The following is a 13,903-nucleotide window of genomic DNA, read 5'->3' as shown; positions in this document are numbered from 1 at the left end:
TTAAAGGACCCCCTGCATGGGCGGCTTTTATGACATCACAGGAAGCGGCGGCGCTTTAATGCCAACCACCCTGCTCGCCATCTTGTGACTCTTGAGTGAAAGCAGAAATACCGTTTGCTAGCTTTTAACGCGCTAGCCGTGTGTGGCGTAAGCACCGTGCCGCATATGTGCAGGCGTGCCTGCAGCGAGAGGACATCAAAAGGTGGGGGGGGGCCGCTGCCCCCCCGCGGCACCCCGCCGCACAGCCCATTGCCACTCCATCCTCACTAAAAATCCCACCCCAAAAGGAGCCATTTATGGGACAATAAGAGTTGGATTTATGAGGCTCCAGAAAATGAAGGCACTTTCGAGGTGTGGGATGAAAGATGACAAAAAAGATTTCGTGGGAGGCAAGTTGCACTTTTCCCTCATGATGGCCTCCATCTTGAGAAAAAAACAACCTGCAGTAAGGATCTGAGATTTTATTGGCTTCCATCGAGGAGCTTTTTAGTTGTTCATTACAATCTTGGCACGCCAATAAGAGCTTTTAACGAGAGCAGATGCACGGGATTAAAATACTCTCTTCCCTCGCTATCTCCTTTTCGGAAATAACACACCGATTGGGCTTTTGTCCGTGTCAGCATATTTCTTTTTCTTGCGTGTTCTGGTTCAGTCATTTTTTTAAGTATTGCCATGAGTCCATATAGACAAAAATTGGGATTTTATTCTTAATAAACAATTATGCAGGAATTAATGAATGCAAATGTCCTGCAATCCTGTGGAAGAGCCTTCATTTTTCTTGGCTGCAAAGTGTAACTTTGTGAAAGGTAAAGCAAAAGCCATTCCTTCAAAACTTCCCATCCTGTATGTAAAATTTCCAATCGCTAACCTGGAGCGTCAACATTCCTCGCTGTCCGTCAGCACGTGACCTCACTCGGTGTTTCCTTTTCGGCTCGCTCCATCAATCATCTCTTATTTTCACACCGTCTAATGGTTATTTCAACATGGATGAGGTGGCACGAAACTGGCACTTGGATAACATGGTTGTTCAGAGATGGCTAATATAAAGTTTCACAAGTTTAAAAAAAAAAAAATAGAAAATGTTCTTGATTTCCTCCTTTTGGTTGCACAATTAAGCAGAATTCACAAAGTGACCATAAGTAATTGTTTACACTTTGGAGCCCAGTGATGACATCATGGTTTTGCTCCATCCCGCTATGACAATATATTCCCGTCGCACTGAGCGCATCAGTGAGAAAAAAGGTTCCCCCCCTTTGGCCAATAAATGTCAATTCCGGGAAAGGTCTCCCGTCGGTTCCAGTTTGAAAGAGTGAAATCTGTTGACGCCGCTTTGGCCAAAACAGCTGCAGCGTGTCGGGCCAGAATTAATCACACTCGGGTTTATTATGACCTGGATCTTGGACCTTATCATTTCTTTCATAATGACAGAAGAAGGCATCTTCACATTTTTTAAAAAATCTCCCAACGGCCTTGACTGACAGAATATGTGTCGGAAAGACAAACAGTGTGATGGGGGCGGGGCTTGCAAGTTAAACAAAGCCAGGACAGTGGCGTTTCATATGACAATATAATCACGCTCATATGGCAGTGACCACCCAAAGGCATCCAGAGGTTATCCGTGATTCACTTCCATAATGAGCCTCATCACTTAGGCTGTCAAAATATCTCCGAAGAGGCCCCGGCCCATCATTTACAGCCCACCAGGAATCAAAGGACCATGCAAATGTGACCCGTATGATTCATTTGCAATTGTGCAAAAAAAGTGGAGTTCAGCTTTCACTGATCCTCTTCTCGTCTATTTCATTTTTAACAAAGAAGCAATAAATTTATATTTGACATCAAATTAATGAATCTAGGCAAGAGTGATTATTTTGGTTTGCACACCATGGCCACCGGGGGCAGTATAACACAGAAATAAAGACCAAAAAAAAGAGGAGTTTCACAATGAAGCAAACATTCTGCAGTGATTTTAAATATGTGTCAAGGATTTGAAACACTGCCCTAAAGTGGATTAAGGACTGAGTGCAACCTGTCCAGGTTGGTAAGTTCTGCACGGACACAGGCGGCGCTGAGAAGAGTCCGAACCGGCACAGCTGAACAACAGCGGCTCTCGCTGCAGGCGACAGTGCCGACCCCACGGGGTGTAAGCGGGCAAGATGTGATTGACGTCCCGGGCCAGGCTGGAACAATCGATCGCAAGGCTGCAAAAATGACATGGAGAGAGAAATCGAATCGAATCCATCGGTCAACAAAATCAGAACTAACCTTGCAAAGACTTCAGGGCTGTTGAGGCGGTGAAACTGAGAAGGTTCGCACACCAGCGAGGCGCGGGCGCACACGCTGACGCACGACTCCCCGAGGGGACCCACGTGCACCCTTAGCTCGCTTTCCGGCGGCCACGTGACGATTGATGGAGTACAGAAATTCTGGAAAATCACATCGGGGCTGATTAATGATATGTCAACATTTCCGCTGGGTGAATAAAGACTTGACCTGCTGTGTGATATAATGATGAACCCGTTCCAGCATTCCGTCACAGGAGAACTCTCGAGGAACGAGAGGCTTCACCTGCAAATTCAATGCAATGTCATTTCATGTCACGTAAATGGAAAAGTATTTTGCGTTACCTCTGTGCGTAGAATTTCACGGAGGGCTTCCCGTACTCGCGTTTCATTGGTCACATCCACAGTCCACACGTGAGGTCTGCCAATGAATTCTTCAGCGTACGGATGCTGGGAGGAGATCTGCGATTCAAAGTTGATCATTTTTATTCAAATTGAATTGATTGTATTTTATTCCAACGCATACCTTTCTACTTGTGGGTTTGCTTTTGTAGAAGTCGTTATTGTCCGAGGAGTGAGGCGGGTCGAGTCGCGGCTGCAAGAAGACGCAGCCCAGAGCGATGGCCTCGATGGGCGCCGGACCCTCGTAGGGGAAACCGAGACCTACAAAGACCTGTCGGGGAGGGGTGAGTATGTGCTCTACTAACTGTTGACTTTAATCTTCAATATTGGACAAGCGATGTGGAAAAATGGCTGCTGTCTGACCTTGGCTCTGCGGAGAAGTTTCAAGAACTGCTTTTGAGACAGCAAGCCGTGATTTCTGACATAGCTTGGCAAAGCGGAGACATGTCCAGAAGGTTGGTAAACTGTAGCGTGACTCTCTAGTTCTTCACTGATTACTTTTACATACTCTGAAAGATCCTGAAATATTCACACACCCAAAAAAAAAAGCGAGACAGCATTATTTTCCATGCAAAATAAAAAAAAAAAGAAAATGTACATTGCTGTTTACATTACCTGCCACATGTACTCTTGTTTGCCGTAGATGACGGCAATCTTCTCTTTCCTGCTGAGGTCCGACTCTGGGCCTCTCTCCGCGTCCTCGCTTACAAAGCCCAGGAAGGAGTTATCAGGTGTATGAGCTACAAACAAAAAGGGAAGAATTCTGATTTGTGCAGATGTACCTAATGGAATGTCCAGTGTGTGATCAAACATATTGATTTGATTGGAGGAAAGAGTGGAAATCCAGCTCTGACTGTTTGCTTAGGCAGCCGCAGTGGCCGCCTCCCTCTGACACACTGAGTTGAGGGATGACTATTTACCTAAGAAATGCAGGAATGTGCCAGCAAAAGGGTAAGTGCCACTCGAGTTGAAAAACATTTGTGGTGTTTGGGCAGAACAGAACTGATTCAAACCCAGAAACTTTTACACTGCCAAATTGACAGTGAATTGATGTTTGGAATTGCTTTGTCGCCCTCTGGTGGTCAATATCTGAAGCACACGCTTAAACCCTTCTAAAACGTAATATAATGTATATTGTATATGTGTATTTTCTGCCCCGTAGGCTGAGACAGTGAAAGTTATCCCCCTTTTATTTATTTATTTTTTCATTTAAAAAAAAAAAGTGGCCTTTAAACCTAACACCTATCTATAACTCTCCTTCGGCAGGATAAATAAACACGTTCCGGGCCGAGGGATGAAAACCGACTCATCTCGGCACATCCAGCTTGTCTCCGTCTGCCAGCGGGCCAGGAAAGGTGACAGGGCGAGGTGTTCCACTGAAAGTTCTGTCTGGACCACCAGTGGATTCCATCTCAATTTTTTCTCACCATGAGAATACTTGAAAGTATCTGAGGGAAACATACAATACACACTTACGGAACATAGTCATGTACTGCAGAGGTTGGAGGCCCCAGCTACCCCAGAGTGTTTGAAAGCCATGGGCACGTGCATAACTGGCCAAGTTGAAGGCTGGTTCGGTGCCAAACGAGTCCAGAATCCTGAAGCGGCATCTGAAGTACAATTTTAGAAGCATATGTTCAGAATAATTTCTCCACTACAAACAATGAGCAAAACTTACCGGTAATGCTGGAAAGCCAGTCCCATGGCTCCTTGTAGGTGAGCAAGACCGTGATAGTCGGTATAGATGAGGTCAAAGGTCAGGGGCCCCTTGATGGGACAGCTGCCTCGGCCCGGAGCCGCACCGATCAGTCTGGACCGTCCCCAAACATGCTCAGTTGCTTCAAATGTTCAAATTCTATTTGCCAGGTTTTGGTTGCCCACCTGTGGAGGTGGTGCTGCGAGGTGGTGAGGATTACATCGTGACCCAGGATAGTCAAACAGGCGCTAAGGTCTGCCCACTGGACCAGTTCTCCAAGAGGACCTCCCGTGTCCACCGTAGCTTGGAAATGTTGGCCTGCAGGCCCAGCGAGAGCGCCGGGGTAAAGCAGCACCTACAGGTCAATAGAAACACGATCGAAAAGTTGAAAGCCGTTGTGACTCCGCCCCCCCCCCTGTTTCTACCAGTGACAACAAGCATGTTCAAACCCTCATGAGGGATCCATGTGTCTTGTTTTGCTGCCTCATCTTGAGGGAAGCCTGTCTCCAGCATTCCGACATCATTTCCACTCTGGAGCGCATGAATCCGAATGCCGGGCCGCTGCTGTTACTGATGATGTCATAGAGTGAACTCATGGTGGTCCTTATCGTTGCCTGCGTGAAAAGCAGCAAAATGGTGTAGGGATGTCAAGCAAGTGGAGTCCTCACTGAAATTCCGATACCTTCTTTGCGTAGAGCTGAGGTCTTTGATGCCATGGAGGCAAAGAGTGGTTTCGTCCAAGTTGAGGCGGGCAGAAGGTTTCTATTTGACTGAGGTAAGTCAGTATGGAGCAGGTGGTACCATCCACACCGTAAAAGGCGTAGCAGGGGTCTGACTGCCATTTGGCTTGCAGGAACTTGAAGATAAATGAGAATTCCTTCAAAATGAGAAGTACACACTAGTTTTTTTTGAAAAAAGACTTTGTCACCTCGACTTTCTCCGCACATAGCGGATAGGCAGGATCTACAGGCACCGCACATTCTTCTTTGGGCCCTTCTAGGAAGATAAAGATTTTTTTTAATCCATTATAATTCCCCCCCCCAAAAAAAAAACGTGTTTTCTGTGATTCTCACGTGTCTCAGTTGCGTGAGACAAGCGATGATGATTGAATTGGTCCAGTTTCTGGGAAACTCTCTTTAGCTCCGTCTCCACCAAACGGGCCAAACCTTGCTGGTCCTGTCGAAAGCTAATAATAATCATAAATAATTGTTTTTATTATTATTTTATGATTATGATTACCTCTGTAGAAGCATCTGAAGAGCCTCGGAGGTCATGGTAGCATCTCGCTCTCTGCTCAGCCGCTGCACCTGAGTACCAAGAGCTTCCAAACGAAGGGCCAGCCTACGAAAGCGTGGATCTCGCTGACCTGAAAACAACAAAACACATATTCTGCAACAATATTCATCTTCAGCGTCACGCCATGATAACGACGCTCAAGATAGGCTCCTCTTTTTGTACCCTGATCGTCAGCAGGGGACCTCCCAGCAGGGTCATGTGAGGACATTTCAAGAGGCACCCAGAATGTCTGCAGCAGCAAAGTGAAGGCAGACACACCGAGGCAGAGCACCAGGCAACCACTACGGAACGCATTAGACAAGGTGAGATGAGCGTTTCAATCCTGACAGCCCAGTTCAATAAAATAATAATAATAATAGCTCAATAAAATCATTTTACTGGTTGATTTGTATGGAAATACAATTACATTTAAATACAAAAAAAAATGCAATTATTCAAATGTTTTTATTGGAATAAATAGTCTTACAAAATATAGTACTGTATAAAAAGAAAGTAATATTTGAGCATCATTCATTCAAGCTGCAATTGTACTTTGTGTCCACAAGAGAACACTGTTTTACCAAAATACAACAATTAATTAATTCTCTTTGTTTTGTTTTAAAAACACCCAGATTTCAGCCAAAGTACACTTTTAAGTGATGAAAGGGAAATTAAAATAATTACAATCATTTTTTATGAAAAAATTATATTTAATTTTACATGTATCAACTAAATTGTCTACAACGTAATGCGCGAATAAAGTCATTCAGTTATTTGAGCGGAACGCAGCTAAATCTATTGCATCTGGAAACTGTGAGCATTAATCTGATGATGCTCAGTCTTACCTGCGTGGCCGCAGTGCAACACGCATGACCTCCTTTTTAAGCTGTCGGTGTCAGGCCTCACTGCCAAACACGGGATCAATCGAATTGTACAGCATCATTGTGTAAGACAAGATCAAATTTTCAATTCATTATATATTTATGTGATGCAAATGCATGGCTGGCCAATAATCTGGCCTCGTCTGTTTGGCAGAAATAAAAAATTTTTAAAAAAAGCCAAGTCAGCAAATTGTGGATAGCACTTGTGTTATAATAGACCAGCCACATGCACGCACGCCACACCTCCTGAGATCGGCTTACCCTCTGCCAGGCTCCCATCAGGCCTGTTTGCAAAACATACAGACTTTAAAAAAAAAAACAAAAAAAAAAAGACAGAAACAAGCAAAATAAATGAAGTCGGGTCTGGAAAGTCCTTTTTTGTCTGCCGACGCTCTCTTTACATCCTTCTCTGGCAGCGCCCTTTCTCTGTCTAGCGACCCATGGGTGGGCATCCTGTGGTTGCCGTGGTAACCTGACTCCCCTTTTTAAGGGAAACAATACCCACTGTAGCACTGGGGCTTTTCACTCACACAATGGAACCCACGCTATAGGGGGACGGAGTTTTCTTTCAGGACTGTGAAACACACTCAAGTCTGGGCTGTGAAATGACAACAAGATGCTCCAAGCACCAATCACATAAAGTATGTTTGCTTTTATTCATCTGTATAGTTGCATAGTTGTTGTTTTGCATTTGTTCACTCCTACGTGATGTCATGCCATGTGTGAGAGCGGAAAGATTTGACAAGTATAAACCTCCATAAGCTAGGCCCTGAAGGCTTACTGGCTTTGGAAGCCATCTGTCTCGCTCGCCGTCACGCATGCACAATCATGACATTTCATCGCAAATGTCTAAAAAAAATCATAAACTTAGCGTTTGACAAGGATGATGTATGATCTTTCTATTCACTGACTTGCAGTATAGTATTCTAAAATGAATGACGTCATGGTGCGACGCAAGTTGTTGCAAGTAGCACGGGGAGGTTCTCCACAATTGAATCATCAGTAATAAATGTCATGTGTTGGCTGGTTAGTCTTGGTGGTAGCTTTGACCAGAGCACAAAGGAAGCTTTTGTTGCCTTATTAAGATGCTTCCTGTCCAACTGTCATCCACTTAGACAGCCTGGAGGTAAACAAGTAGCTTAGATAAGTTGTATTATGCGCGAGGAATAATGCATTTGGTTTTGGAAGGTGTATGGAAGAGCTTAAGTCTTAACATTGAGTCAATATATCTAAAAAAAAAAAAAAAAAAGTCCATGTGCTCTTGAACTTCTCGTGCAACTACAAATGGACCCTGAAGCAAAGTAGCTTTTAGGAGCAATTGCGCATGCGCGAGGCGACTTGATGAATTCCGCTTGACGTCTCAAGACATCTGCATCCAGGTAGGAAGGAGGAAGATCGGCGTTTTTCTGCACCGAGACAAGTTCTCACTCCTGAAGACGTATATCTGCTGCTTCTTGACACCGGGGCTTAGATGCACTCGAGTCGTTTTCTTGCCAAGTCAATGTGAAACGTCAAGCGCTCTGTAAATTCGTGTGGCTGGGTGTAGGTGACATTTCTGTTAGCCGATGCTAAATTGTTAGCTGATACATTTATACGAAGTTGTTTTATTTTGTGTCTCGGCGGGATATTTGCACGATTTGTGTGTGTGTGCGTGTATATGCATAGGGCGTAAGTTGCTATGCGTTTCAAATGTTGGTAGTTTGTCAGTTTGACAGGAGCAGCTTGCTGCTAGCTCATGCTAACAAGGCTAACTTGACAAGAATGAATGAGACAGTTTCGTTTTTATTGCACCTTAGCTAATTATATGAGGATCGCGTTTGGATTTTATTGCCTAAAATGTTTTAATTGCATTTTTGCAGCTTTGTGTTGGTGTAACCAGGTGGTTGACCCTTCTTTCAATTATTTCCAGGATACTGCAAGATTTATTGATGCTTTTTGTCAATGTTTTTTAATATCTGTAGCCTTATGTTTATTTCTGGGCAAAATATAAAAACGAATATAAATTTAGCTGCATTCCAGTTACAGCACAGATTCATTTGATCTAATTTTCCCAGATGTTTTTGTGCAACCCGATTGGATTAGGCTGGTTTGGCTCTCAAATTGTGTGTTCATTTCTCCCCCCCCCCCCCCCATTTTCTTTGCAGCGACAAGTCATGGGGCTCTCACTAGAATAGGCTGGTGATCAGCTGTGTAGAGGAGGCGTTAAGTTCTAGCCTCGATTTCCCAACATGGCCCAAGAGGACTATGGCACCTTTGTGGACTTCAACCAAATGGGGGATCTGGAGAAAAGCAGCGGGCCCACCAAGGTGGACTGCAAGGACCTGAGAGAGTTTAAGCTGATGGCTCGACAGGGTTACTGGGCCAAGAATCACAAACTTCGGGCGGAGGTGTACCAGCAGCTGATCAAAAGCATCCCCTGCCGTACGGTGACGCCGGACGCGGAAGTCTATCGAGACCTCATGGGAAACGCGGCCGCCAAGAAGCCGTCCACCAATATCCCCCTGCCGGACTTTGTGGACAGTAACCCCGTGCCGCGCTACTGCCTGAAAGCCGACGCCGTCGGCTCCGCCCACCGCATCATCAACTGCCTGGCCGGTCAGTTTCCCGACATTTCCCACTGCCCCTCCCTGCCGGCCGTCACTTCTTTGCTTCTGCACTTTAGCGCCGACGAGGCTCAGTGTTTCGAGCACGTGAGCCGCATACTGGCTTGCAACGAGCCGGGTAAGCGGCTCCTGGACCAGACCTTTCTGGCCTACGAGTCGGGCTGCATGACTTTCGGGGACCTGGCCAACAAGTACTGCGCGCCGGCTCATAAATTGATCGTCGCCACGGCCCGGGATGTTATGGAGGTCTACTCGGACTGGCAGCGATGGGTGCTGGGCGACTTGCCCTTCAGTCACATTGTTCGCATCCTAGACGTCTACCTGGTGGAGGGCTACAAGATTCTCTACCGCGTGGCCATTGCGGTACTCAAGTTCTACCGGAAACACAAGGCGGGAGCCGCGGCGGGGACGGCGGACCAGCAGCAGGATTCCGGCAAAGTCAGGTCGGACATTCAGGCTTTTGTCCAAGGAATCGCTTCGGTGGTTACGCCCGATAAGCTGCTGGAGAAGGCCTTCTCCATCCGGCTGCTGAGCCGCAAGGAGATCACCTTGCTTCAGCTCACCAATGAGAAGTCCCTGCAGCAAAAGGGCATCACTGTCAAGCAGAAGAGGTAAAACTGTGAGAGTTTTTAATTGACACTTCAAAGTATTTCTGTTCTCAACAAAGAGGTCAAGTGTGCTTGCTTCAAGCTGTTTATTGGTTTTGCTTCTCAGGATTTTTTTCTTTTGTATTCCTGACTCACATTCTCTCCTTGTTTCCTCCTTAATTGTTCTTTTGCCTTGTTCTTTATATTTTCCATCTCACCGCCACTTCTGGTTCAGATTGAGGTGGGTTCTCACCTCTCCCATCTCCATTCATTGCTTTCCTTTCTCAATATGTTACAAAGTTGTAAAGCGCTCACGAGGACTGCGAGTAGATGACCAAGCGTCGCTTCCTTTTGTTTTGCTTCCCTCGGCATCGCCAGGAGGAACGTGCAGCTCGCGCTTAACCCGGATACCTTCTCCTCGGAGATCGTCAGCGCTAAGGAGATGCGAGACATTTGGTCGTGGATCCCCGAACGCTTCGCTTTGTGCCAACCGCAGCTCCTTTTCACCACCTCCACCCACGGCTGCAGCCTTAACAGGTACGCTGAGTTTTTTTTTTTTTTTTTTTTACATTTTAGCGGAGGTTAACCGTCACTTCTTCTCACAGATTTTACGAGCATTGCGAAGGTTACGAACCCACGCTGCTCCTTATCCGAACCACAGACGGCGACGTAAGGCAGTTTAAAAACCAATGTTAAACACGATGAAGCGAATCATCCCGTCGTTTCTTTGGGCTCAGGTGTGCGGAGCCTTCCTGTCTACCGACTGGGAAGAACGCAAGAGGGGAGGCAACAAGCTGAGCTTCTTTGGCACAGGGGAATGCTTCGTGTTTAGGGTTAGTTGAATTTCCTTCTTTTCACAAACTGTTTTTCTTCACTTTGCAAAAAAGACAAGTATTTTGCGGCCACAAATCATTTTATTTGCGTAGTATGTCTAAATTGTAGTTTTTTTTTTTTTTAAGGTCTGAGGCTAATATCCTGCCTGGCTATGCATTTTCGCATTATGACCAGCAGAGGGTGCTGTGTATTCGTTTTTGAGGCTCTTGAATTCGGCGTCATTGGCTGCTCCAAAAAAACTTCTCAATTTCAGGAGCCAATTTTTTAGTCATGTTAGACAAAAAAAAAACCACTCATTTGTCTTTTGCAATTTGGGAGTTTATTGCTCTCAAAATAGAAAGGCTATTATATCTCATATGTCCCCTTTAGTGTGAATTATTTACTCACCACGCTGTCAGCGCTGTGCACACCATCAAGCGCACTCGTCTTGCGTACACATGTTCAAGCGTGGGCAGATCCGGAACAGCTGTAACCTGATCTGCTTTCATTTCATCCTGGCGTCAGATGACACCATCGGGTTGCACGAGTCAACCTGTGACGCTTATATGCTCTTCTAGCTGGTGCTGCGCGATTAGATTTATTTTGATGATTATTTATTGTAGCTCAGGATGAGTTTTCTTCAACACACATATCCTCACTGACAATTCCTGACTGAATCCAAATTGTTTGTCGCCAGCTCAAGCCAGAGATGGAGCGCTATGAGTGGGTGGTGATCCGTCACCCGGAGTTAGCCTCCGCCGTTAAGAATCAAGTTCACGACGACACGGAACCCTCCGAGAACCAAAACTCTGACGGCGATAATTTGCAGCAGCCAGAGAAGGCGCTCGGCGAGCTTTCGCCCTTCCTGTCCGCCCGCCATTTCAACCTCAACTCAAGGAACACGTCCATGTTCATGGCTGGGAACTTTGACTCCATCATTGTTGGTGAGTGGCAGACGACAGATGTTTTGCCAGATTCACTTCAAGTCAGATATAAGATTGGGTAAATCTGCGTTCTCCGATCAGGCGGCGGCGAAGGCAACGCGCTCTACATCGACTCGGAACTCAACCACGGGCGTACCGGCCGCTGCACGACGTTCGACAACCCGCCGCTGTGCGCCGAGAGCTTCCAGGTGGCCCTGCTGGAAGCGTGGGGCTTCCAGGACACCATGGCAACATAATGCCACGCCTACTTTTCCGTAACAAAAAGCACTTCTTCTACTCTGCTCGCAAATAAAAGCCACAAGTGAATTACAGAAAGGCATAAAAGCGTACGTCCAGAGATTTTCCAAATTCAACTTCAGCCGTCCTTCATAATATCAATCCATGATTGTATTTGTTAAAGTCCAAAATGTGAGATTATTATTATTATTTTTTTTCCTGCTGTATGCATCTTGAGCGGAAGTAATTAAATTCGTGAATCTAAATGTCCGTTTGGTGTCGTGATATTTCCAAGATTGTGGCAGTTCCCGAAACAAAATGGCCGTGTTAGTCGTGTTTTCTCTCAAATAATGTGCAACCATGAAGTATTTTGTAAATGTGAGATAAACCGGATTCAAATGTCATAGTCATGTGGATTAGTTTGAGCGATGTGCTTGTTATGAGTTATTTCAGACTTGCCGTTTTGCACTGTTTATTATGCCAAAGCTGCCGAGAGACTGACAGCTAAGCAAGCCATTTTTGTTTTTGTTTTTTTAATGAATGTCTATTTGTTTTGAAAGCAATGCTAACTATCCTCCGCTTACCGTTTGGATTTTCCGTCCTTGTGAAAAAAGGCCTAGAATCGAGGCCCGTTTGTGAAATCGTCTCACTTCTGCAACCTTTTTGAGTTTTGATATGTGTGGATAAAATGTCACAGGTGAATTCCATGTCATAATACAGCACTTAATCGACTGTCTTGTGGTCTTCTTTCTTTCCTTCACTCCCTGAAGTATGCCAGATGCCTTTTGAGGTCAGCTGACCTGGAATTTAAACCTTTAATCCGTATCTGCTTGTGTGCCTCGCTCGTAACTCATTCTCCGAGTTAGTACTGCAATTTTATTTCAGTGAGATAGTCTTGTTTGATGCGCAAACATTTTAATAAACTTAATGATGCTTTTAAATTGTTAATATAGCACTTTATGGAAATAGATATATGCATGTGAGGGAAATAATTTACTCACCTCTATTTTTGTTGTCTATATAGGGAAGTTACTGACTGAACCGCATAACTGGAAATTATGTACACAGCACGCATCCGCAACTGTTTGCAGTCTGTTGGTAATCCCTTTTTTTTTTTCATTTCAATAGAATTTGTATTTGTGTCACGTGTTGGGTTTGACATTAACACAAAGTAGGAAGTCAACATTTCATACAATTATTTGACCCACTGTAACATGAACATTTATTTTAGCAATACTTTTGCGCAACACTAGAGAAAGTCTGTGAGCGACAGTATTGAAATGAACTGATGAAAATAATTTATATAAGAAATTCGAATCAAAATGACCACAATTGAAACATTCCCCATTCTTATAGAAGACACAATGTATTAAAACTTGTTATTAAAAGCCAATTCATTTGCAGTGGGCGTGGCTGCGTAATGCATCCTGTGAGATGTAATGTCCGGGATGGTAAAGCGGCGTCGTAATTCCCACTTTACGATAAGTGCCATTGACTCTGGCTTGCCAAGGCTGCACTCTTCATTGAGGATTCTGCTAATCACGCATGCGCTTCTATATTTAGCTGCTGCTTTGGGTGTTGGTCTGGCGCATCTCATGAAGAACATGCTTTCCAGCATCCCCTACAATAAGATGCTTATGGCTTAACCCTAGATGGGCTTCTTCTCTCTACTAGCCCCCTTTAAAAATAAAGACTTTAAGAAGCAGTTATGTGTCATGTGAGAGGGGGGGGGGTTGCTTTTAGAGTACCACTGTGACCTCATCATGCCCTTGTGAGAATTTGTCACATTTCCCCTTTACAGAGGCTCTGACAAGGACAGTCATGCTACAAATGTTGGCTTCTCTGTTCATCCAAATGTTTTTTATTTTGCAGCCACTTGAAAAAGAAGGCCTGTGCTGCTGGTGAAATTGTGACGTGTGATGGGGCTTTGCCGTGACACAAGGAGGAGGAGGAGGGGGGGTCTCTAGTGCTGACTGGGCTGCAGAGGAGGAAGGATGGAGGAAGAGGATGCAATTTCTGACGCACGCACTAGCTCCCCATCCCCTCTCTGAGCCTGGAGGAGAGGGGATTTCTCAGCAGCCACCCCCACGTCAACAAATTCTCTCACTCCTGTGCCCCACGTTGCAGCATGTCACAGCTAACTGCAAAGTAACAGTGCAAAATGCAGGGATATATGTGTGAACGCATGCAGTGTAGTGACAGAT

General features: G+C 45.2%; 2 protein-coding genes across 5 annotated transcripts; one reads left to right on the top strand and one right to left on the bottom strand.

Moving 5' to 3' along the window:
- Positions 1 to 773: 773 nt before the first annotated feature.
- LOC147039308 (alpha-1,6-mannosylglycoprotein 6-beta-N-acetylglucosaminyltransferase B-like) lies at positions 774 to 4,976 on the bottom strand. Its single transcript, XM_085904605.1, has 11 exons — positions 4,830 to 4,976; positions 4,566 to 4,735; positions 4,363 to 4,494; positions 4,161 to 4,294; positions 3,300 to 3,424; positions 3,048 to 3,203; positions 2,809 to 2,955; positions 2,628 to 2,744; positions 2,494 to 2,568; positions 2,266 to 2,426; positions 774 to 2,201 (listed from the first exon to the last, which is right to left on the bottom strand). The coding sequence occupies exons 1-11, from the start codon at positions 4,974 to 4,976 to the stop codon at positions 2,012 to 2,014; spliced, it is 1,554 nt and encodes a 517-aa protein (XP_085760731.1). The 3' UTR covers positions 774 to 2,011.
- On the top strand, positions 4,835 to 12,431 carry tbc1d24 (TBC1 domain family, member 24). Of its 4 annotated transcripts, XM_085904277.1 has the most exons (8): positions 4,835 to 5,155; positions 5,628 to 5,978; positions 8,681 to 9,750; positions 10,105 to 10,263; positions 10,332 to 10,395; positions 10,464 to 10,559; positions 11,237 to 11,483; positions 11,565 to 12,431. In XM_085904277.1, exons 3-8 carry the CDS (start codon positions 8,765 to 8,767, stop codon positions 11,717 to 11,719), a joined length of 1,707 nt encoding a protein of 568 aa, XP_085760403.1. In that variant the 5' UTR covers positions 4,835 to 5,155; positions 5,628 to 5,978; positions 8,681 to 8,764; the 3' UTR covers positions 11,720 to 12,431. The 4 variants fall into 4 exon arrangements, with proteins under 4 accessions (XP_085760403.1, XP_085760401.1, XP_085760402.1 ...); XM_085904275.1 differs by lacking the exons at positions 4,835 to 5,155; positions 5,628 to 5,978 and adding an exon at positions 7,838 to 7,915; XM_085904276.1 differs by lacking the exons at positions 4,835 to 5,155; positions 5,628 to 5,978 and adding an exon at positions 7,925 to 8,078.
- Positions 12,432 to 13,903: the final 1,472 nt, after the last annotated feature.

This window comes from Syngnathus leptorhynchus, chromosome 22 (genome assembly GCF_054491065.1).
Source record: "Syngnathus leptorhynchus isolate UIUO chromosome 22, UIUO_Slep, whole genome shotgun sequence".
Taxonomy (NCBI): domain Eukaryota; kingdom Metazoa; phylum Chordata; class Actinopteri; order Syngnathiformes; family Syngnathidae; genus Syngnathus; species Syngnathus leptorhynchus.
This window is presented reverse-complemented; position numbering and strand designations above follow the sequence as displayed.

Bases quoted from the DNA above. Each gene is read 5' to 3' on its own strand.
- tbc1d24 (XM_085904277.1), top strand. From the start codon at position 8,765: ATGGCCCAAGAGGACTATGGCACCTTTGTGGACTTCAACCAAATGGGG. The intron at 9,751-10,104 runs GTAAAACTGTGA...CGGCATCGCCAG, and splicing joins ATCACTGTCAAGCAGAAGAG to GAGGAACGTGCAGCTCGCGC. The intron at 10,396-10,463 runs GTAAGGCAGTTT...CTTTGGGCTCAG, and splicing joins TCCGAACCACAGACGGCGAC to GTGTGCGGAGCCTTCCTGTC.
- LOC147039308 (XM_085904605.1), bottom strand. From the start codon at position 4,976: ATGAGTTCACTCTATGACATCATCAGTAACAGCAGCGGCCCGGCATTC. The intron at 4,295-4,362 runs GTAAGTTTTGCT...ATTGTACTTCAG, and splicing joins CTGGCTTTCCAGCATTACCG to ATGCCGCTTCAGGATTCTGG. The intron at 3,425-4,160 runs GTAAGTGTGTAT...TTTTGTTTGTAG, and splicing joins GCAGTACATGACTATGTTCC to CTCATACACCTGATAACTCC.